General features: G+C 34.1%; 3 protein-coding genes and 1 non-coding gene across 5 annotated transcripts in view; 2 read left to right on the top strand and 2 right to left on the bottom strand.

The window, feature by feature from the left end:
* Window positions 1–7,078: 7,078 nt before the first annotated feature.
* On the bottom strand, window positions 7,079–9,687 carry LOC105317901 (circumsporozoite protein-like). The gene is made up of 2 exons (XM_011414707.4): window positions 9,540–9,687; window positions 7,079–8,658 (listed from the first exon to the last, which is right to left on the bottom strand). Exon 2 carries the CDS (start codon window positions 8,631–8,633, stop codon window positions 7,200–7,202), a length of 1,434 nt encoding a protein of 477 aa, XP_011413009.3. The 5' UTR covers window positions 8,634–8,658; window positions 9,540–9,687; the 3' UTR covers window positions 7,079–7,199.
* A 3,366-nt stretch (window positions 9,688–13,053) lies between these two features.
* Window positions 13,054–17,116, bottom strand: LOC105322860 (prohibitin 1). Its single transcript, XM_034446901.2, has 6 exons — window positions 16,929–17,116; window positions 16,476–16,637; window positions 16,115–16,257; window positions 15,400–15,516; window positions 15,038–15,133; window positions 13,054–13,342 (listed from the first exon to the last, which is right to left on the bottom strand). The coding sequence occupies exons 1-6, from the start codon at window positions 17,011–17,013 to the stop codon at window positions 13,130–13,132; spliced, it is 816 nt and encodes a 271-aa protein (XP_034302792.2). The 5' UTR covers window positions 17,014–17,116; the 3' UTR covers window positions 13,054–13,129.
* Window positions 17,117–17,300: 184 nt separating this feature from the next.
* Trnah-gug (transfer RNA histidin (anticodon GUG)) lies at window positions 17,301–17,372 on the top strand. The gene has a single exon. It is a non-coding gene; the product is annotated as a tRNA-His (tRNA).
* Window positions 17,373–18,117: 745 nt separating this feature from the next.
* The window catches only part of LOC105322822 (uncharacterized), a 29,317-nt gene continuing 24,192 nt past the window's right edge, over window positions 18,118–23,242 (top strand). Inside the window, exon 1 of one of the 2 annotated variants that reach the window (XM_066076174.1) lies at window positions 18,118–18,778. The gene's annotated coding sequence lies outside the window, so the exon portion shown is untranslated. The remainder of the gene's footprint in view (window positions 18,779–23,242) is intronic. The other variant, XM_066076176.1, reaches the window with a different exon arrangement.

Genomic DNA, 23,242 nt, shown 5'->3' on the forward strand with positions numbered 1-23,242 from the left:
AAAACCAAATTGTGCATCAGTAATGACATCATTTTCATCTGACCATGTTATAAGTCTGTTGTTCAATACGGAAGTAAAAAGTTTACACATGTTGCTAACAAGGCTGATTCCTCTATAATTATTAGGATCAGATTTATCTCCCTTTTTAAAAATAGGCACAATAATAGAAGAAGACCATGATTCAGGAAAGAAACCTGTTTGAAGTATACAATTAAAAAGTCTATGTAGGATAGGCAACAAATATTCTTCGAATTCAATGAAATATTCATTAAGTAAACAGTCGTCACCATGTGATTTACCTTTTTTTAATTTCTTAATAACTACTTTAATTTCTTCAACATCAATATCCTTATCCAGTTCTTCAAAAATACAATCTTCAGCATCATTGGAGATATCATTATCAATAGTAACATTGCTTTGTGAAGTTAATTTAAAATGGTCAAAAAACTCACTTAGTTGCACATTAGATTTAAAATTAGATTTTCGTTTAAATTTTGCAAAAAATTGCTTAGGATTATTTTTCTTAAGAATTTCTAGTCTTTGACCTTCATGCAATAAATACTGTCTTTTGCATTTAGCTTCACAAAGCTTATATGTGCGCCGGCTTCATTACACCGGCGTGAACTTCTCAATGATAAAGAGCATCATTTAATAGATTATTCAGGTGCTGATTGGATGAAAAGTGGGTTATGCTTTAAGAGTGAATACAAAAATATGGGCAGCGGAAAGGGCAAAAAATACATTTTTACAAAATCAACGATAAACTAAATTCAACAATCTAAAATAATATTATCAATGACCATAAATGCAAAACCAACAGTCTTCTTTGCAAAATAAATGTACATAAAAATCAACCAAAGGTATTTAAATACAAATCAAACACAAAAAGTAAAACCAACAGACATAAATGTAAAACGAACATACATCAACATGAAACAAGCGGACGCACAAATAAACGCCAGGTGGCGTTTTTTGGGAAGCAATATACGTCATCGATTATTGGAATCCGGGATGGTTCGCACCTATTCTGTTTCGCCCTGAGATGTTTCGCACCTGCCTCGGAGCGAAACATCTCACTGTATTTAGATATTTTTCTCGTATTATCATTCCTCTGAAATTAATTATTACCTATACAAGAATTGAAATATGGGTTTTTTTTAAAAAACCTATTGAAACAGTGCTTGTCTTTATGCATGCACCGCCAATTAAGAGAGCGTTCTTGCTTGATTAGGATTTTTATTTACTAATTTTATTAAGCCATGTCGTTTTTTATGGTCCAGAACAAGAGGTGTGAACTGTGTTGTTATAACATTTATAGCCTGTCATTCACTTGAGAATTACCTGTATTTTTATGATGAAAAATTTGGGAATGTTAATTACAAATGTAAAATATTATATTGTTAGCATAGCTCTGTTTTGGGGATCATTTAATTACATAAATTATCAGCTTGAACTTTACATTACCCACCCCCCCCCCCCCCTCCCCTGTATCCATTTTTTAAACTACGCCTATTGCCAGTCTTATTCTTATGGAAAAAGTCAAACTCGTTAAAATTTTTATTTCTATCCGACTTTTTTCTATTCTATAAATTGTTTATTTACCGGATGGCAGTAAATACAAAATTTACAAAGATGTCAAGTTGTAAATTTTGCATTACTTCCACCCAGTAAAATTAAAGTGATACGAAATGCAACAAATGACTGACAAATTGTACGTGAATAGAGGCGTGAAAATTTGGTTTGCTATAAATATCTATATAGATGTGCCATAGCCTGACGGAAACGGAAAGTCATAAAATAAACATTCTGTTTAAATTGTTATCATCAAATATGCATTAATTAATGCATACAATGTTTTCTATAACGAAGTTTGATTTATTTTCCTACAGTCTTATGCATTGTCTGTACAAGTAGTTTGAAGAAAATTTAAGCATGGCAGTATTCATGTCGCACTGGCGTCGGAAGCAAATTGAAAGTGGGGGGGGGGGGGGGGGGGGGAGGGGGGACTGATCCTCAGAAATATTGAGAGAGAAAAAACTAATTCCCAAAATCATAAAAATCCTAATCCGTGGGGGAGGGGGGGGGGGGTAAGGGTGGGGGGAGTAAACCTATACTTCCAAAAGAAAAAATCTAACCTACATTAAAAATTATTTTCCCCCAAATCATGAAAAATCTTAATCCGTGGTGGGGGGTGGGGGGTGGGTGGTGGGCTAGTATGCCTAAGACTCCAACTTCTCAATCGTTCAAGGTACATTAAGGAACAATTATATTTCCTGCGAGAAAAAGTGGGGGGGGGGGGGGGGGGGGGCTGAACCGTCTATTCTGCTATGTGCCTAATGGTTAGGTCTAACTTTGCAAAAAGCCTCCCCCCCTGGTTCCGAAGCCTATGTGTCGATAAGCTTGAAGTATTCTGATACATGCACTTGATTTTAATTCACAATGTACATATGTCTTGTAGCATTTTAAAAATGTTTTTTTCAGATATTTGTATATCATCATGTTTATGGGTAACAAATAAATGACTTTTTTTTTATAAACAGGTCATTAAAATATTATTTATAATTTTAAATAAATCCTAATAAATAAATGGGAATGGAAATAATATTTAACCCCACCTTTGCTATAAGAATAAAACTGGTAAAAATCGTAGTTAAATAGTGGATGCAGTTGGGTAATGTAAAGTTCAAGCAGATACCGGTAATTTATGTAATTAAATGGTCCCCAAAATAGATCTATGCTAACTATATATACATGTACATTTCTAATTACATCAACACTCCATTACATTACATTATATTACAGTCAGATGTTTTGCTCCGAGGCAGGTGCGAAACATTGACGTGGGAAACATCTCAGGGCGAAACAGAATAGGTGCAAACCATCCCGGATTCCAATAATCGATGACGTATATTGCTTCCCAAAAAACGCCACCTGGCGTTTATTTGTGCGTCCGCTTGTTTCATGTTGATGTATGTTCGTTTTACATTTATGTCTGTTGGTTTTACTTTTTGTGTTTGATTTGTATTTAAATACCTTTGGTTGATTTTTATGTACATTTATTTTGCAAAGAAGACTGTTGGTTTTGCATTTATGGTCATTGATAATATTATTTTAGATTGCTGAATTTAGTTTATCGTTGATTTTGTAAAAATGTATTTTTTGCCCTTTCCGCTGCCCATACAAAAATTTAAGTTTTTTAAAATGCAACTCAATTACGTAAGCGGAAAAAGAAAAGTCAATATTCCGCAAGGACCGAAATCCGTATCAGCACCAAACATCTGACTTTCAATTTATTTATTCTCTCAAAACCATATAAATGGTTCAAGAGGTACAAGACATATACATATATACAAACAGTCTGGATGAACAGAGCTGGATCAATTTGCTTGTGGAGAACAGATTTCATACATTTTAATTATGAAAAACATAGTTTTTGTTTAAATACACAATCCGACAAAAGATTACAGAACTTTATAGTAATTGGTTTAGCCTAGTATTTTCTTGCTACAAAATCTTTTCTTATTGAAAATAATACAATGTATGTTACATTCTAACAGGTAATGAAATTCGTCCCCAATTTGATTATTATTATACAGATTGCAAACTTTTTCGTGACGTTGTAAATTATATATTTCATCGACCAACATCTATATAAGAAGATGTCGATTACTTGTTGTAAATTTGAAAGTGAACGCACAAGATTGTAAGTTTGCAGGAATCCTCGACACGAATCAATTGGGATTTAAATGTCTATAACCTCGAAAGGCTACGTACAGGTGGCAGGGGATAGTTTCGAACGAAAATTTTGAAATAAAGGGAGAACCTGGGGTTTGGCTGGTTATTTGAGGTGTATAAATTGCTAGAATATTTATTGCATTCATTTTGTGGATAGAGGAGCTCATGTCAATTTCATTGATATATGACACTTTAATGCTGGTAGCACTTTTCATCAGATATGGAATGAAAATGCGAAACTGTGGACAAAATTTTCACTTTCGGTTTTGTGCTTGAAAAGTAGGGTGGGTTCAGAACACGAAATGTCACTCGAAAAGAAGGTGATTGACCCCCTATCAATTGGTACTTATTTGCATGGGTATACATTAAGCTACCAATCCTATGGTAGTTTATGGCAGTTGCTCGGGACTGGAGCGTGGTGCTGGACCCGTGAAAATGTGAAAAAAGGAAAAAATTTCAGAAATTTTTTAGACCATCCCTGGCTATTCTATATAGTGCTATTTGTAAGTTGTACTTGTTTTATTCTGAAATGTTTAAAAATTCTCAAGAGTCGGGACCATGTGTCCCCTGCGTGCAAACCAATTTTAGCAAATTTAAAAATCCACTGAAAAATTAAATCACATATATGAGCACTATCTGCCTCACATTTCCTCGACCAAAAATAAACTATCCCCTGCCACCACAGGTTTCAACAAAAATACATTATGTTGAGAGTCGAAGTACATGGCGATTCCGGTTATTAAAAAACTCACAAGCTTTCAAAAAATGGCAATGAGAGGTAAACCGATAACTAGTTGGAAATGTTAATGCAAACATATTTTAAATGAAGTTATATTGTGTATATCCTAAAAAAGCTAGTAATAAGAAAAGAAAATAGTTTTCATTCAGCAGATCTAGAAATCAATAACAACAAATTAAAATATACCGGCATATTATAATTCAACATCATGTTATAATAACAAACATTTAAAGCAATTTTTTTTTTAAAAGACCACCAGTTGGATATGAACCCAAAACACTGAATGTTTGTATTCACTAATCTAGGACGAAACCACTGAGCCATGCGAGACTTGTCAATATGCTCTATAAAGTACTGTTTGAAACAACATTGTCATATCAATGGACTTTAAAATAATTTGAAAAAGTACATAATTAGTCATCTCTGGGTCATCTCTCCATCTTTTTTTAAAAAGCGACATTTTTAATGTTGAAATATGTTATCTTTCCACGTTTCAAAGTGGAGAGAAGACCCAGAGACAACAAAATCATTTAAAAACAGTTGTAAATAAGTAGGATTTTGCATGAATTGCATCGTGTTGCTATATTTAGACCCCTATTATGATAAAACCTTTTGCATTTCAAATATTTTTCCACTTATTCCACATCCAACAGAAACCAAATAACGGTTATAATTCGAAAAATATTCAAAATTAATTGATGAAATTTTCACTCTCCTTGTGCGCCCAGATTCCTGCCGAATGTACATCTTAAGCGCCCACTTTCTTTCAGAAGAATATTTCTAAACTTTCTAAGTAATGCATTTCAGTGTTTTCCACAAACTAACTTGTTGTGTTAAAAAACTTTTAAGTGTTTTAAAAATTATGTTTCTGATTCCTTTAATTTACTGGGGTTGTTGATATCACTAAATTCCATTTTTGTAAGAACTGATCTATAAGCTTCTGATTAATTGAAGCACTTATCCATTTGGCACTGTGAAAATTTTGAACCATCCAAATATTACTTATTTCTGTTGTGTAAAAAATATTATGTATACATGATATCCATGGATTGGTGGACTGGTTATTGGTATATCTATTATACAAATGATATAGATGCATTTAAACAATTCTACACAATTTGTTATCATTTCCGTATATCAGTCTTCTCCAAAACGGTATCATTTTTTGTGAAAATACGTACATACAAATGGGTAAAGAGAAGAGATGACAGTATAGCATTTTGACTTTAAATTTGTTAAAAAAATTATTGAAATTTTTCTAGAAAATGGAAATCCGTTGGTTTCTTCGTATACCAAGATACCGGTTCTTAATTTAATAGGATTAAAAAATAAGGAAAACACTTTTTATTTTCATTATTTAAAAGATGTAAATCAGTTTCTAGAACTTAGATTCAAATAATGATGAAACTATATATTACACAGTCTCTCACCATACGAATAATTATCGCTAATTGCAATAAATTTTCTGACCCCCCCCCCCCCCAAATTAAAATTTAAAAATCTGCTCTATGTATAAATCAAAAACGAAACTTATGAGTAGAAAATTAATCGTATATTATGGATGGCTCAAATCATTTTAATGATGTAGAATGTTTTTGAAAAGCAAAATGTAGTTCATTTCAGTCATTAAATAACAATAATGGATTATTATATCAATGTCAGTGTCTATATACTAGGGCAGAATTTTGCTTTACTTTTACTTGAATATCAAATAGTTTGTCCTTCATTAATCTGCTTTGCTTTCTGTCTATCGACTAGTACTGACTGACAGACTCTCTCATATATGTTGTTGGGTATTCCTTGAATAATGAACCGAGCATTTTTTATTTTATAATTACGACAGAAATACCGAAAAGGCATTATGCAATACTGCCCGTGTTCTCCCTAACCCAGTTTGATCACGGATTTTGATTAAAATTATAGAAGCAAACATTGCAAAGTCGGCGATATTTTTGGCACACCATTGCTCTATTTAACCATTGTCTTTCGCAATGCCCAACCTAAAATTTATTGTTCATTTTCTACACCTTTGCACATGCTGCAATTTCTAAAAAAATCAAGTTTATTCCAAATGTTTATTATCGACTGGAAAGTAGAACAATGGAATTTTCCTGTCAATTATTTTTATATCATTAACGTGTTACGAGTTTTGCTGACCAGGTACATGCATTTACTCCGCCAGCACCGGCATTCCAATAGATACGTATAACGAATTTAACCATTTCTAGAAAAATATGAATTTTGATTTCAATATATATAGAGACCATCATATGTGAATTTTGTACAAATTATGCATATGTAAGTTATCATATGATAAATGGTCATTCAAACATGCTTACAGCTTTCATAAAACCAAGAGATGATTATTTAAGTTCCATTCAACGTTATTTCACTTTCGCGTACACTGAAATGCCAATATTGTCAGTAGTACCTTTTCTCACCAGTACCTCAGAAGAGTAACTAAATTATGAAAGTTTTCTTCGATAGACCAAATGCTTTTTACGCTCTGCATTTATGAAGAGTTGCAACCTGTTTTATGCGATTTAAAAAAAAATCAGTCACGAATGCGGCATTCTAGTGGTCATTTTTTTTTTTTACAAACCTTTATACAAGAAACTCTTGATACAGCAACTCTGTTTTATTACAATGGTCAGACTGAGAAATATACACAAGAAGTTTTCAACATTTCACATGGCGATTGTTATGAACATGTTTAATTCCAAAATCAATAAACAGCTATTCGAACATTGTTGGCACCACCTGAACCTGTTGGGTAGGACATTGCAACCACTGTATTAGAGGAAGGTTCCATCCAGACGGTTTTTGTAGTGCCGCCATTTTGTGATGTCGACATCATGGCCATTTGATTAATCGTGTTTGTTTGTGGCATTCTGTTTACCATCCCTGTCACTATGTTATTAGCAGGCATATTTGTCATGGTGTTCATCATGTTTGGTTCAGGCGCTGGTGCCATATTATTCATCATGTTTGGACCAGACATTGGTGCCATATTATTCATCATGTTTGGAACAGTCATTGGCGCCATATTATTCATCATGTTTGGAACAGACATCGGTGCCATATTATTCATCATGTTTGGTGCTGAAATTGGCGCCATATTATTAATAATGTTTGGTTGAGAAATTGGCGCTATATTATTCATCATGTTAGGTTCAGGCATTGGAGCCATATTATTCATCATGTTTGGTACAGACATAGGCGGCATTGGAGCCATATTATTTATCATGTTTGGTACAGACATAGGCGCCATATTATTCATCATGTTAGGTTCAGGCATTGGAGCCATATTATTCATCATGTTTGGTTCAGGCGCTGGTGCCATATTATTTATCATGTTCGAAACAGACATCGGTGCCATATTATTTATCATGTTTGGTTCAGGCGCTGGTGCCATATTATTCATCATGATTGGTTCTGGTACCGGGGGCATCTTGTTCACCATATTCAATCCTGCGTTCATTGGATTCATTCTATTTTGTCCCGACATCATACCATTCATCATGTTAGGCGTTGATCCCATCATATTGTTAGATCTACCCATGTTATTCATCGTATGCGCTGCCATAGGGCCCGACTCATGCATAACCATAGACATCATTTGGTTTTTCATCTTCATCATCATTATTTGTTCCATTGTGAAAGGTATCATCTTTCTGCCCTGCTGTGTGACGACTCCTCGCATCAGCGGAAGTGTCCCCACGGCAGTCTTCATTCGGGACATTGGCATCGGCAGAACAACCATTGTATCAGTGCTCCAGGATGCCGTCTGGCAGAGGTGGGGCATTCTGACCACCATGGGAGGTTGAGGTGGCTTCCTTCTCATGTTGATGAGACTGTTTGGATTGGGATTCCCTGCATTCGTTGGCCGAGAAAAATCTGTTCCTGGTCTACCCTGCTCGCCAAGAAAGGGGGCCATAGCCAACCGATTTGGGTTCTGGACCGCTTCCATTGCAGGATTGTTCGGAGCCCCTCCGGCGCCATTAGGACGAGCATTAGGATTTGGGTTCGAATTGGTTACACTGTGGATCCCATTACCACTTCCGGAAGGACTAATGATAGGTTCCATGCCCATAAAGCCCTGAGGCGAAACGGCTGTGGTCAACAGCAAAAATGACAGTATTCCAACTTGGAACTCCATGGTGGAAAGACTGTGGGCGCGAGACCTACGAAATAATGTCATTTGTATCAAACCGTTTGAATGTATAGATATTCAACGATAAATGATTTTCAAATCAATAATAAACATAATTTAACAACAAAAGTCAAAAGGGTAAGACACTAGTTCTATATACACGTGTACATGTATATTATATCTAAAAGGATCAAGAGCAAACGGTAGAACGTAGGCAAATCCAATTCCTATTGTATGTACATTTCACCTCTTTGTTTATGAGAAAACTTCGCAATCTTTGCTATATAGCCAAGGGTTTTCGGTACACTTCGCTCGCCTTAAATTGAGAAACCGAAAACCCTTGGCTAGCGAAGATGCAAAGTACAAAATGCATTTCTATTACCTTTTTTCAAATTTAAAAAAAGTAAATTTGTTAGAATTTCCAAACTGAGCAATGTAATCTCAACACGTGTCTTGTAGGTCACATGTTTTATACCTGTATTGTATTATCAATTATTTAAAATAGATCAGATATCTTCTCTCTTGCAAGATGTTTTACACCTAAGACTCTATTAACATTTAATTTTACAGGAGTGGAATACTAGAGTTTGACAAGTCAGCGACACCTGAACTACAAAGAAAATAATTAATTTGAAATATGATGTCTGCTTCTCATCCTGTTTTGTGACAAAAATTTCATGCGATTTAAATTCCAAACAAAAGAAGTACATTTTGACTAAAATGATTAAAAGATATTCATTAAAACATCGGTGAAGAATTGACAAATGACTAAACTACATGTAAATCATTTCAGTCTTTTTATTTGGCATTTACCCTTAGCATCTGATGTTTTATAGAAAATAGTATCAACACAATTGTATATTTAATATCTTTTCTAAAATTATGGAAAAATAATAAAAAAAAACAACTTACCAGTTTAAGAACTGCCACAGACGATGACTTTACTGCAACTAGAAAAGGTCTAAGCAATTAATTTATAATTGCACTTTTTCATTTGCGAAACAAAGGGGTACCATTAAGGAAAATCGAATACTTAATATAACAGAAGTCATATGTAAACAGGTACGTCTATGCGCCAAGCTAACTTGATTTCAGGTTTCATAAATTCAAATTCCAACGATTTTTACCCTTAAAATTAATTCTTAACTACATTCAGGTATATGTTTTTTTCATGAATGATTAAAAACTTTATATTAAAATATCAAGTCTGATCCTTTAGATAACCCTAATGAAACTGATGAGTGAAAGGAAATGAAGTCTTGTAATGTACGTGTTAATTTCTCGTCAGACATCCTTTCAATGTCGGCTGCGTTCAAAAACACATGTTTCATGATAAAAATATTCACGGGTTCTATATGTGTTTCAGCTAATTTCTTGTCACTTCGAGGTCTTTTTGATCGTTTTTTTTTTAGAAATGACCAAGCACACACACCGTACTCCGAAATGTCTTTTTCATGACATGGTACATTTTAAACGGTGTCGAAATCCATCTTAGGAGGAATTATCCAGAATTGCTGGATGACTTGGCAAGATTTTGCGCACCTTTTAAAAAGTACTTAATACCACTTAATCAAGAACAGTCCAAGTAAACTCGATAAGTCTAAATTGTTGTCTTTGGTGATGATGAAACTAACACGACAATCCATTACTTTATATTCAAGAATTATTGTGATAATTTAAGGAATCAATACGTATACAGAGAAATATTCGTCCTCATTTAGTTTTCGCCCCTTTTCGCTCTTGTCGTCAGCTGGCGAATTTTTGACTGGACAAATTCAAAACAATTTTTGAATAACTGGGATAATTAGAAAAAGTATCTATTTCTATGTGTGGCAGAGCGAATTCAAGACGGAGCAAGGAGCAAAAAAGTTTGCAAGGAACTTCAATGCCTTTTCTTTTATAGAGTGGGTCTGAGCGCCATATAATGGTAATCAGACCGATTTCATTCAACAACAAGAGGCCCAGGGGCCACATCGCTCACCTGAGCAACAATTGCCTTAATTCTGATCAAATTAGCATTACAGTATCAAAATATCTTGACAACTAAGTACAATAGATCTTGCTAAAAAAAATTGAAAATCTGCCAATTTTTATCCACCTCTTTCTTTTGGTAAATACCTAGCCCCTTTTGTTGTTGTACCTGTAAGATGATTTTTCTCTTTTCCTATATACCCCCCCCCCCCATTTTGTTGCCCCATTTTTCTCTAGGGTATCATGGTTTTATCAAACTTATATCTGCATAACCTGTGCTTTCACACTAAGTACTTAGTTTTGGACCGAAAAACTTTCCCAGAATATTTTTAAAGATTTTCTCGATACATGTATATGTAAAAATTCAAACCGCCATCACGGCCCCGCCCTACCACTAGGGACTTTGATTTTGAATTTACAATACCCGAGGATGCCTCTACACAAGTTAAAGCTTTCCTGGCCAAATGGTCTTAAAAAAGAAGATTTTTAAAGATTTTCTCTATATATTCCTATGTAAAAATTCATCCTCCCACTGTGGCCTCACCATACCACTGGACTATTATTTTAACAAACTTGAATCTATACGATTTGGAAATGCTTCCACTCAGATTTGGGCTTTCCTGGCCTAATAGTTTTTGAGAAGAAGATTTTTAATATATATTCCTATGTAAAACTTGATCCCCCCATTTTGGCCCCACCCTACCCCCGGGGACCATGATTTGAATGAGCTTGAATCTACACTACCTGAAGATGATTCCATTATAATTTGAGCTTTTCTGGCCTAATAGGTTTTGAAGATTTTTTAAGATTTTCTCTATATATTCCTATGTAAAAATTCATCCCCCTATTGTGGCCCCACCCTACCCCCGGGGACCATGATTTGAAAGAATTTGAATCTTCACTATCTGAGGATGCTTCCACTCAAATTTGAGCTTTTCTGGCCTAATAGTTTTTGAGAAGAAGATTTTTTAAGATTTTCTCTATATATTCCTATGTAAAACTTAATCCCCCAATTGTAGCCCCACCCTACCCCCAGGGACCATGATTTGAACAAATTTGAATCTACACTACCTGTGGATGCTCCCATTTTAATTTGAGCTTTTCTGGCCCAATAGTTTTTGAGAAGAAGATTTTTAAAGATTTTCTCTATATATTCCTATGTAAAACTTGATCCCCCAATGGTGGCCCCACCCTACCCCCGGGGACCATGATTTGAACAAATTTGAATCTACACTACCTGTGGATGCTTCCATTTTAATTTGAGCTTTCCTGGCCCAATAGTTTTTGAGAAGAAGATTTTTAAAGATTGTCTCTATATATTCCTATGTAAAACTTGATCCCCTTTTTGTGGCCCCTCCCTACCCCCGGGGACCATGATTTGAACAAACTTGAATCTACACTATCTGAGGATGCCTCCACACAAGTTTTAGCTTTTCAGACCAAATAGTTTTTGAGAAGAAGATTTTTGAAAAATACCAACAAATTTTCAATAATTCTCAATTATCTCCCCTTTAAAGAGGGCGTGGCCCTTCATTTGAACAAACTTGAATCCCCTTCACCTAGTGGTGCTTTGTGCCAAATTTGGTTGAAATCTGCTCAGTGGTTCTTGAATGTGAAAAGTTAACAACGACGACAACGACTACGACAACGACTACGACAACGACAGACAACGGACAAATTGTGATCAGAAAAGCTCACTTGAGCCTTTGGCTCAGGTGAGCTTAAAACGTGGAGAGATGACGCACTATACTTTTAAAATGTCATTTTGAATCCCAACAATTGAACGTTTTAGAAAAATAATACAAGTCCGTGAATTCGAGGCCATAGTCTCATACTAGTATAGCATTTAAACGGACATGAAATGGCGCAGTGGTTAGAGCACCAGACATTAGGTAACTTTATAGAACTAGGGTTTTTAGGTTGTGGGTTCGACACCACCATTTTTCCTTTCGTAAACTTCTATTATAACATATCAAATAAACTTAATTGAATTTTTTTTTATAATTGTATTTTACAAATAAACCAAATGGGCATTTGCGCTATCTTGTTCCCCCATATTCAAATTTTGCACAGTTATTTCCCAAAGTTTTGAGCAAGGAACATGGAATAACATAAAAAGTTTAACAATTGATCCTCAAGCCATTTCATGGCAGAACACCCCAAAAAAATTAAAATGCAGCACTAGTCAATGATTTATTGTATTGATGGAAAAATTAAACAAATCCTTCTTATAATATTTATCGTAATTTATTGTAAAATCTTGTTCATGTCATACAAGTCACAGAACATAGCATACGATGAAACACAATCAAAACACCTGCCATTTCACCTTATTCTCAACAAAGCTAGTAAAGATTGTGTATGTCTATGTATGAAAAGACACCCATATTCATCAGTTCACCAATATCCATCACTACATGTCTTTTTACACTATGTGTAATATACACTTTTACACGTTAATGGTTAATTGATCACAATCAAACAACTGATGCCAGTGTCCACCCCTCCCCCTCCATTCAACAAATCTCTCTCTACTGCGGTAGAGCCAGTAGAGTCTGTTGCTTTGATGGTAAATATGTCACATTTCGTGATTTAGCTAGATCTGTGGCGATTTCTTCCGCGGCCTCCATCTTTCTAAGTTCTACGATACCATCGCCGTAGTGCTTGAAGGCCTCAGCTATAAGTCTGGCACCCTCTGCATCACCTTCTGCTGAAATGACAGCCGCTCTCTTTACCATCTCGGCCTGTGTTGGAGAGGAGGAAAAACATTCTCTTATTTGAGATGATCAAAAGACAATTACAATCCAACTAAAAACTAAAATAAATTCATGAATAACCAACTACCTAAATAACTTAATGAACTTAAATAAATTATGAAAATTGTTTCCCCTAAAAAGGTAGAAAATTCTTACTAATATACACAATGCAAGCTTGATTCTATCTGTGGATTCCCTTCATGTTTGCTTCCGATCCTTAAAACTTTTTTCTTTTTCCAAAATTAGCTAATGCTTCATATTCAAATTTAACAATCTTAGCCATATAATTGCTTCATAATATTTTATATATTTCTATGTAAAATTAGACACCCCAAAATTGATGTGCTGGTAGTCCCTCTATGACCTCCAGAATTTGCAGTATTCATGTAGTTTTAAAAAAATTGACATTTTTCCAACTTGTAATTTCTACCAGTGTATAAATTTTAAATAACTATCACCATTTCTCTTTAGATTTTTTTTTCAACATGATTGTGTATATTCTTTCTACACTTGGATTCCCTCCTCTATTCTTATAATGGATTAAAGAATAACTTGACTCATCAGAAAATTCTTAAACTAGCTTCACTATATTCTTGATATTAATTTCACATAGTATAGCTTCGACCTTTTTCACTCAATATGTTTTTTTAATCATACATCTCTTATTTAAATCTGACCATCTCCCCAACACCCCTTTCTGATCCCAGTGGTTACTATATGACAACTTTGATATCCTGTGTACTTGCTTTCTTTTACATCAATATATTTACATTTTCCAGTGTCTTTACCTGTGAAAACGCTACGTATTGATTTTGTACTATATAACCCATAAAGCCAAATTGAGGCGCCAACGGGGTTTGCTGATTTATATTTAAATATTTAATTGTACGCTGTGTTAAAATTATGTAAATATAAGTAACAAGTAAACATTCATTGAATATTATGAGGTGATAATTTTGGGCTTCATGATAGATTTGATCACGCCCCGACCAAAATTATCACCTCATAATACTCAAAGAATGATTCCTTATTCCTTGTATAATATCTCATGACCTTAATTTTCTTCAGAATTTGTTTTTCTTAGAAAAACTGCCCCTTCCCTCACCAGCACATTGTTCCATTCCTGTATCTTTTTTGGAACGAAGATGGTACATGGATGTGAAACATCCTCAAATGAGCTTCTTTTTACATTAATTTTACAAACACTTCTATTTGCTTTAAAATTGATTTTCTTTCCTTCTATGTAAAGTTGAAATTTTACCCTTTTAGATCTGGAGTGGTAAAAATTCAATGTTGTGAGAAAATTAAGATTTTTTCTCTGATAGGCCTTAGGGGAAATATAAATGCACCTACTTAAAGTATGCTCACATATAAAGTCTACAATATTATGGAATGGTGTTTTGGGGAGAATGATAAAAACCAATTGTTTTTTTTTTAATTTATAGTTTGAATTAGTTTGGCCCATCTAACCCAAGGAAAAAAAAATCTTGGATGCATGCACCTCTGCATGTTTGTACTGTAAGCTCCTTTTAAAATGTTCGGCATAAACACTGGAACGTTTATTTTATTTTGCCTTTTTCTTACAACTAATCTTGCTTGGACTGTGTGTATGTTATGCGTATACATTTTAGCTTGAATAGCAACATTAATTAATTCTTCAGGAGAAATGCCGAATCATCTTACCTTTTCTACATTATATCTGGCCCGCTCCGCATCTTGCTGGGATACTTGTTTCATCTCAACAGCTAGTGTGAATTCTCTTCCAAATGTTAAATGTGTCTAAAAGTCAATAAAATATTTTCAAAGATATATAAACACTGAAAAATATTTTAAAGTATAAACAGTCAAGAAATTGATGAAGACAAAGCAAAAACATGAATCATTTTCTTTAAAATACAGGTATGGGTGTTGGATTAGTTGGAAACAGTTGAACATTTGACTATAAAGTATGTATTTAAAAAGGTACTTGATAGCTTTCAGAAACCCTTCATCTTGTTACATCTATTTTATATAAATAATGACAGCTGTATTTATTGTCGTCATACCAAAGAAATATCATCTAAGATTATTCCAAACTGTGAGGCTCTAGTGATGAGTTCTTCACTGACTTTTTGGGACACAATTTCTCTCTGTGTGATCATTTCACTGGCATCAAACTGTGCCTGTATTAAAGAAAATGTTGTTAGAAGACAGAAAATGCAAATCAATGATCAGTTTATTAATGTAAGTTTCTGCTTTGAAAAAAAAAAATGAAATCTGCACATAAAAGGGACCTAATATTTAGCTCTACGAGAAAATATGGGTTGACATGCCATAGTTGGAATTTCACATATACAAAAATTTTTTTGCTATTTACAATGCACTAAAAACTTGCACTCATTTCTGACTGATTTACCTAGCTACTAAACATTTAAGATATTTTGTCCAAATATTTGATAGAAAAAAATCCTCAGATAAATACTGTCGCTTTACTTTCCTCTATAACTTTTTAAAATGTCCTAAATATCTCTGTATATTGAAGAAATGGTATTTCTTTACACGTTAAAATTCACAATCTGCATGTACATATACAATTTCACTTTCTGAGGTCAATGAGGTTGTTTAAAAGAAAGTCTGAGGCTAATTAATTGAAGACATCAGTGGTAAATTTTCGTAAAAATATTTCGGGATCTCATCCACTGAATGAATAAAGCTACAGATCTGCAATACCTAAAATTGAAATCTGACAATCAAAAAATTCAAAATGCATTCTCTGCTTACCACAACTGCTTTTAGGACTTCATTTGTGATAGAGGGTAGAACTCTGTCATCATAATCTAGACCAAGGTTTGTGTAAATTTTGGGTAGCTCATTCACAACAGGTCGGAACAGAATACGTAATGTGATGTTAACATTCTGTAAATCTGTAAAACAAGACAATTGTGTGTTAATGAAATGAAGACAGAAGTCTTAATATCCTGATATTGTAAACAATATAAGATAAGTAAATATATTCCTGATAGATAGCTGAAGTAACATTCATTAACGTAATTATGTTTTAAAAAAGCATTTCTCTTTTTCTCTAATCTTTTTATCTCACGCTATTTCTGAATATATACCTAGAAAAAGACTTTCTACTTGCCTTTACTTCCAGTGATTACGGAGACATTTCTTGGCCGAGACCTGCAGTCAAATATGATTGGTCTCTGTACCCAGGGGACAAGAAAATGAGTTCCCTCTCCTGAAACTTTCTCTTGAACTCCTCTAAATCTGTCAAAAAGCACAGCTCTATGCCCTCCCTCAACTGTAATTATAAACCAAAGAAATGTTACTCCTACAATATAATGCAGTCATGATTTGGTGTTTCTAAGCAGTCATGTCTTTTGTGTTTCATAACAATTATAAATATATAAAGATCTAAATAACAGTAGTAGTAAATCATGACAAACAACCTTAAACTTAATCTAAATCTTTGAACACCAAAAACTTCAAAAAGATAGCTTGCAAATTAAATTTATACCTAAAATTTCTGATGAAACTATGTTAAATTTGGTTTTGTAAGCATACTCCGGTATCACCTAATTTATGCACTTACCATTATAAAGTGCGAGGTTTACAACGCTGCCAAGGCCAGCGACAGCAACACCAAGTGTTCCTAATTTGGTGAAAAAGCTAGACATTCTGTGCCAACTCTGTTAGATAGCTAATAAATGATAACGCAATAATATTTCTCCAAGGTCGCTACCACATGGAGTCGGTATTGACTGTATAAACCGGAACCGGAAATCAGTAAAAATGGGTTTGAATGAAATAAATTTCTTATAAGCAACAAAAAAATTAAATCCAAAGCAATCTATAATAAAAGGTTAAAACGTGTAAAAATGCATGTAAAAATTTAAAATGAAATAATTTTTAATTGTATGTAATTGATTTAAATTTTCTCCCTCACTGTACATGTCCTCATATAGCCGTGATCGTATAGTGGTTAGTACTTCGCGTTGTGGCCGCGACAACCCAGGTTCGAATCCTGGTCACGGCAGTGGCTGTGCAGTCGCTGTTGCGGCAGAGGATGACATTTTTTTTTAACACTGGAAGAATTTTTCAAGGATGCCAATATTTATTAGGCCTTGCAGATAAGAAACAACAATTTGATAAACCCATTCATGGTACCCAACTGACAAGCATTCTAAAAAATGGAAATTATCCATTTACGTAGTTCAGTTTATTTTCCTAAAGTATGTGGTGATGAATTAAATAAATCAAGTTCTTTTATGTAATACTGTTATGAGGTAAATGTCAAAAGAATTATTGTAATTTTTAGCTTGTTTTCACTTTAAGGTATGGCATATATGTTTTGAAAAAAAGGATACAAGGAAAGACAAAAAATGAATTTTTCACGAAAGATTTGGGTGTACATGTATATATTCAGCAAACCCGATCACTTTGGTTTATTTACAGAACACTCACATTACTCCAACTTTTCGACTGAATTGTATAATTTTGAAAACACTGTATAAGACGTACATCACAGATAAAATTCCATGGATCAAATACCAAGTTTTATCAAATTTAATCCTCTACCCGTTTAATGTGATCTCTCCAACTGTTGCAAAGAATGAGATTAAATTTTGTTTTAAAATTGTAAAATCTGCATGACAGTTTTTCCAATAAGCACACATTTTTCTTCAAACTGTCAGGAACGCTTATTAATCCTTAGGGGGGGGTTCTTTAAATTCATTGATTATTAAAATTAAACAATTTAACAACGGCTATCGCCTCAGTGTTGATTAGGGTGTATTGTACACCTCACCTGGCTCGGGCTCATTCAAGCAGGCAGCTTTGGTAGGCTTGACGTTTCACAAGGGCCCATACGTGGTTGGCATTGTAGGGTAATTGCCCAAATAATGGCATTAAGCGGATTCCAAATTACTACGATTTACCAGTGACTCAAAAAAAAAACCCTTTGAATAGCTGCATTTGTTTATACAACTGTTGTTCAGATGGAATGAAATTTGAAACCATAGCGAAGAAATCGTGTCCATTTTCTGGATAAAGTTCTGCCGGCCATCTGACCGTGTATATTTCATTTTTTGAGGGAATACATTTTCATTTTTTTCTGGTGTTGGATTGTGAAATTTCATTTTGTCTTTGGACACATATTGGAGAAACCTTAAATTACTCAAGCTATTTAAATTTTCAGCTGGAATGTTTAAATAATTATTTTTCTGCGGGAATATATTGTGTCTTTGGAGAAAAAGAGTGTAATTAGTTTTTTTTTCTTCTGCCGGTAATGGGTTTCTAACTGCCGTTACGGACACTAAAATCTGGGTAATACTACCGCAGTATAGGCCTATTCCCCAACCTGATTGCGAATTGATTTTTTGACAACAGCAGGAATTCCGAACATATTTTGGGATCGATTTTGCTTTCCCGTTGGAAATACAGGTAGGAAAATATTTATTCTTATTCAATACCTCTTAGAGGAACGTTCATTTTTTAAGTTTTGGGGAGATGCATGTGTGTGTGTGTGGGGTAGGGGGGTGAGGATGATGGCAGTCCCTGAAAATCACTATTTGCGAATAATGGTCTGCAATGGTTATCTTGGATTTTCCATTACTTCCTCTGTTAATATTGCATGTATTAATGAAAAACAATATTTTATACTACCAAAATGGGTAAGAGACCATATAGCAAAATTGTTATTGTGTTTGCACACGAAATGTGCATGTTGCATAAGACAAATCCTGTTCAAGCCCCCTTTTTCCCTGACCAACAATCAAGAATCCAATAATAAAAGAATCGAGCTTGTCGATGGCCTCGAACATGCAAATCTGACACTCCATTATATAGCCCTTTTTCATTTACTTTCTACCTATAGCCTCTTCAGTTCTGTGTATGTAAGGATTTAATGTGCATTTATATTGAGCATTGAGAGCGCATTATGTTGCCTTCAAAAAGACGTCCATTTAACTCAGTACATGTCAAGTGCAGTGAAGAGACTTGTATTATATATATAAAAGCTTAATACCCATTCTAAGATGATAAATGATATAAAAGGAAAAAAAGACAGATATAAAAGATTTCATTGGTAATCCAAAGATATGAACTCCGGTAAACTTGAGACGAAGATTTATAGACATGATGTGCTCTTTAAGACACGTACACAACCTACCCCCTTTGCTCATGGTTCGCGGAATTGTAAGCTGAGAAACAAGGAATGTCAAAATCTGTTCTGGAAGAGTGAAAGTTGTGCATTGATTAGAATCATGACTATAATTAAGTCTAAGCATAAATGTACATGTGCTCGTTAAAGAGCCCCCAAAGTGAATTAAAAACAGTTTACTTTAATTTACTTTTTGAAAAATGTTTTTAATATATATAAAAATCGTCCATACATTCATTGTGGTTTTAAACAAGCAAATGGTACACAATACTTTGAACAACATCCATCAAAACCTGCTATGCTCTATCGAGTGCTTTATATCTGGGGCAATTATGCGGAGCCTGATATTACAAATCAATTTTCATAAATTTCACCCCCTAACACCTAATTGTGGCCCATGGCACTCGATCCTTTGTTGAATTCGGGTTAGTAATGCAAAGGCTCTCAAGCAAGAGTGATAAGGCAAGGCATTTGGTAAATGAGGGACCCCATTAAAGATCTTATAAGAGAACCTTGAAAAAAAAAGTACTTATTAATTTTCGTTCTAATGCTAATGGACAAGGAGTTGTAGCCAAGATCAGAAGTTGGGAAGGGGGATTGTCCCATTAGCGTTTACAATAGGTTCTGTAAAAATACCAACGTTTCTGCTTGAGTAGCTAAGCGGTTTTGTTTAACCATTATTTAACCTTTTGGCTGACGTGTATAGATAAACTGACCGATTGTTATCAGCTGTTAAGATTTAATTCTTGCTTTGCGATTGTTATCTGCCATAAGATATGATCCTACCCGCCACAGAAATCTTATATCAATGAAGTTTGCACGCAGTTAATGATTCCAAATGAAGAAAAAAGAGGGAGGCACATGCATGTACTCTTAGTTAGTGGGTCGATGGAAATCTCGTATTGCTTCTCTTTGATCTCATTCAAAAATCAAAACACAAACCCACGCATCTTCAAAGACATTCAGGGATTACTTCAATGCCAGTAACAAATATTCAAGCATGATTTTAAGAGAAAATCAAAACGTGTGTTATATCAGTTTAAACTAGGCTGGTTTTTTTTTTTTACGGTGCAACCATCTTCATGGCATGCATTGAAATAATTGACAAATTTTCAAATCTTGGTGTCCCATTATTTATCGAAACTATTTAAATAGATACATGTACCATTTTTATGAAAATGTGAACTGACGTGTAAATATTCTATGCATGGGTTTTTACATTTTATTCGTTTGGCGACGATTATGCTGAAATTATAGAAATTTGATGGGGTTTCGTTTCAAGCCTATGTAATTTTTGTAACAAAGAATAAAAGGAAGAAAGAAAAAGCTAATGGGAATTCCTAGAGCATTTCCCATGTGTTATTTGAAAGATAAACTTAGAATTATGGAATTGATGGAATATTTGGCAAGAACGTTTTAATATTTGTATGGACAATTATTTGCCAGGTGTTGACATACGATCTAGGTATATGCGTACTCTTCAAGATCATTTTGCAATTTTAATGATTCTGCTACATACACCAAGTTGAAGTAAATTTTGAATCGAATCGTTTGGATAGAAAGCCGGCATAGTTGATGAAGAGTCATTCTTTAGGAACAATGCCAATATCGAATTTTTCAAGGACTTCGTCCATAATTCATACAAGAGTTGTTGGAAAGGGAAGGGGTAATTGTTTGAACACGTGTGCGACAAATTAGGTAGATCAGGTGTGATACGGGTATGTCAATTTTTGTAAAAGTTAACGTAAACCTGTTCAATCCATAATCCATGCATGTTCTCGATATTTCGGAGAAACGATTTGCACTCGCGGCGTAATTGCAATATCAAAACAGCAGGTCAGGAACTTCATGATCAATTGATTTCGATTTCATTTTCAGAGTTCTTTGTCATTCCGTATGTACAGAGTTTGGATTTCGCACTTTTGATTAAGCAGAAAATTAGCTGCTTTTGGCAGTTTTCACCGAGGGAAGCATTGTCCGCTCCGACATACAAAAATCCAAGTGAGCGAGCAATTTCGGTTAATCTTCTCCAGAACCTTTCAAATACATAAGTAAAATTTTTCCAGAGAGCCTTTGTCACCGACAGCTAGTTTAATCTACTGCTGTTTGCTCTATTTCTATAATCTAAATTACACGTCTTGAAAGAAAATTATTATCTGCAGCGCACAACGTTGGTCGCGGTTGGAATATTGATTTTTGTTTTGTTTAAAATACTTCTACAAAGAAAAAATAATTAATGGTCTTTGCGATAAATGTCAACATTGCCTGAACACAAGAAAGATATAAAAAAAATCTTTTGTTCTACGGCGCTAAATTTTTTTTTTATCTCTGTTGGATGGTAGTTTATTTTTACAATTGAAAATTGGACAAAGCAAGTCCTTTGAAAAAGCTTCCCAATCTTAAAAAATGGTGGGGGTCTTTAGAAACACCAAAGAAATACTATAGTATATAAACAATGTTCGCTTAATGCTGCACAGTTTAAGTTGGCACTCCAAATATATCAAACTTGTGATATCATTTTATCGGTAAATTATATGTCGTCACGAATAAAATAAATAAATAAAAAAATAAATAAATCTTTATGATGGGCGCTGAAGGTGTTAGAAACTGATAGGATATTTTGTTACAAAAATATAGGTAAATGCAATTGAAAATTGTTTTTTTTTTTTTTTTTTTTTTTTTTTTTTACACTTAATAGCTAAATCAATAAAACAAAGACAACCCTGTTCCAAGTTTGGCTCGACTCCCCCGTTACTTCGTCACTGTCACCTCTGTTCATTTTTTTCATTACTATGTTACATCCTTAATAGAATTTCAAACAATCTATTAAACAAATTTGTTATTGATATGTTTCAAATTTGCTGAATTTCAAACTATCTATTGCAACCAAATCAAGGTTAACCACTCAACAAACCCCTGTTAAATAAAATGCATCGTTCTTTACTCTAGCAGTATTTAACTTAACGCGTCACTGCAAACGTAAGAAACACATATAAAAAGAGAGTCCATTAGTTTAAGGGACGTCATAAAATGGGCAGATGGGGCAATTTAATACTTATCGTTTTCCATTGTTTTCAAGTTTTGTAAGAAAATTGATGACAACCTTTTCAAAATAAAAATTGCACAGTATAATTAATTTTTGACTGTCGATGTGTGAACACCCCACTGCGGATCAGGATCACGCCATACGCCTCAAACATGAAATGTTGCACGAAACCTCAAGAGATTCTCGTTTTCAACACTTACAAACATTTTACTATTGCATTATATATCATAATTCAAAGAAAGTTTACCCCTAAAAATTACCGATCGCGTTTCATAGGACCGGTACTCAATCTCGTGATCGCGTGATCGGTTTTGATTAATTTTTTGTCGTATGTTTTGTTTTTACTACAACTTGTTAAATTTGCAATATGACAGTTTATATATGACTTTTAAAAAAAATCATAATACTATAACAAAATGGCCTCAAAATTATATAAGTAAGCCAATGTATGGTATATAAATTCTTGCCTCATTTATCAAAGTGTTTATGACAAAAAAAAATAGATCATCGAGAATCAAAATTTGTACATGACAATTTGAAATTTTGATTTTTAATAATTTAAGGACAAATTTACGCACCTTGCACATCCTCAACTTCCGCTTCTTGAGGGACACCACAGCATGGTACAACCGATACCTGTGTTCTATTCAAAACACGACGTAAAATACCAGTACAATAGTCAAGATACTTTTCTACACTG

The sequence above is a fragment of the Magallana gigas genome, chromosome 2 (genome assembly GCF_963853765.1).
Source record: "Magallana gigas chromosome 2, xbMagGiga1.1, whole genome shotgun sequence".
Classification (NCBI taxonomy): domain Eukaryota; kingdom Metazoa; phylum Mollusca; class Bivalvia; order Ostreida; family Ostreidae; genus Magallana; species Magallana gigas.

What these genes read in the sequence shown, in the direction of transcription:
- LOC105317901 (XM_011414707.4), bottom strand. Translation starts at nt 8,633, where the DNA reads ATGGAGTTCCAAGTTGGAATACTGTCATTTTTGCTGTTGACCACAGCC.
- LOC105322860 (XM_034446901.2), bottom strand. Translation starts at nt 17,013, where the DNA reads ATGTCTAGCTTTTTCACCAAATTAGGAACACTTGGTGTTGCTGTCGCT. An exon ending in AAACCTCGCACTTTATAATG is followed by an intron (nt 16,638 to 16,928) that starts GTAAGTGCATAA and finishes TTATAATTACAG; the next exon opens with TTGAGGGAGGGCATAGAGCT. An exon ending in CGTAATCACTGGAAGTAAAG is followed by an intron (nt 16,258 to 16,475) that starts GCAAGTAGAAAG and finishes CTTGTTTTACAG; the next exon opens with ATTTACAGAATGTTAACATC.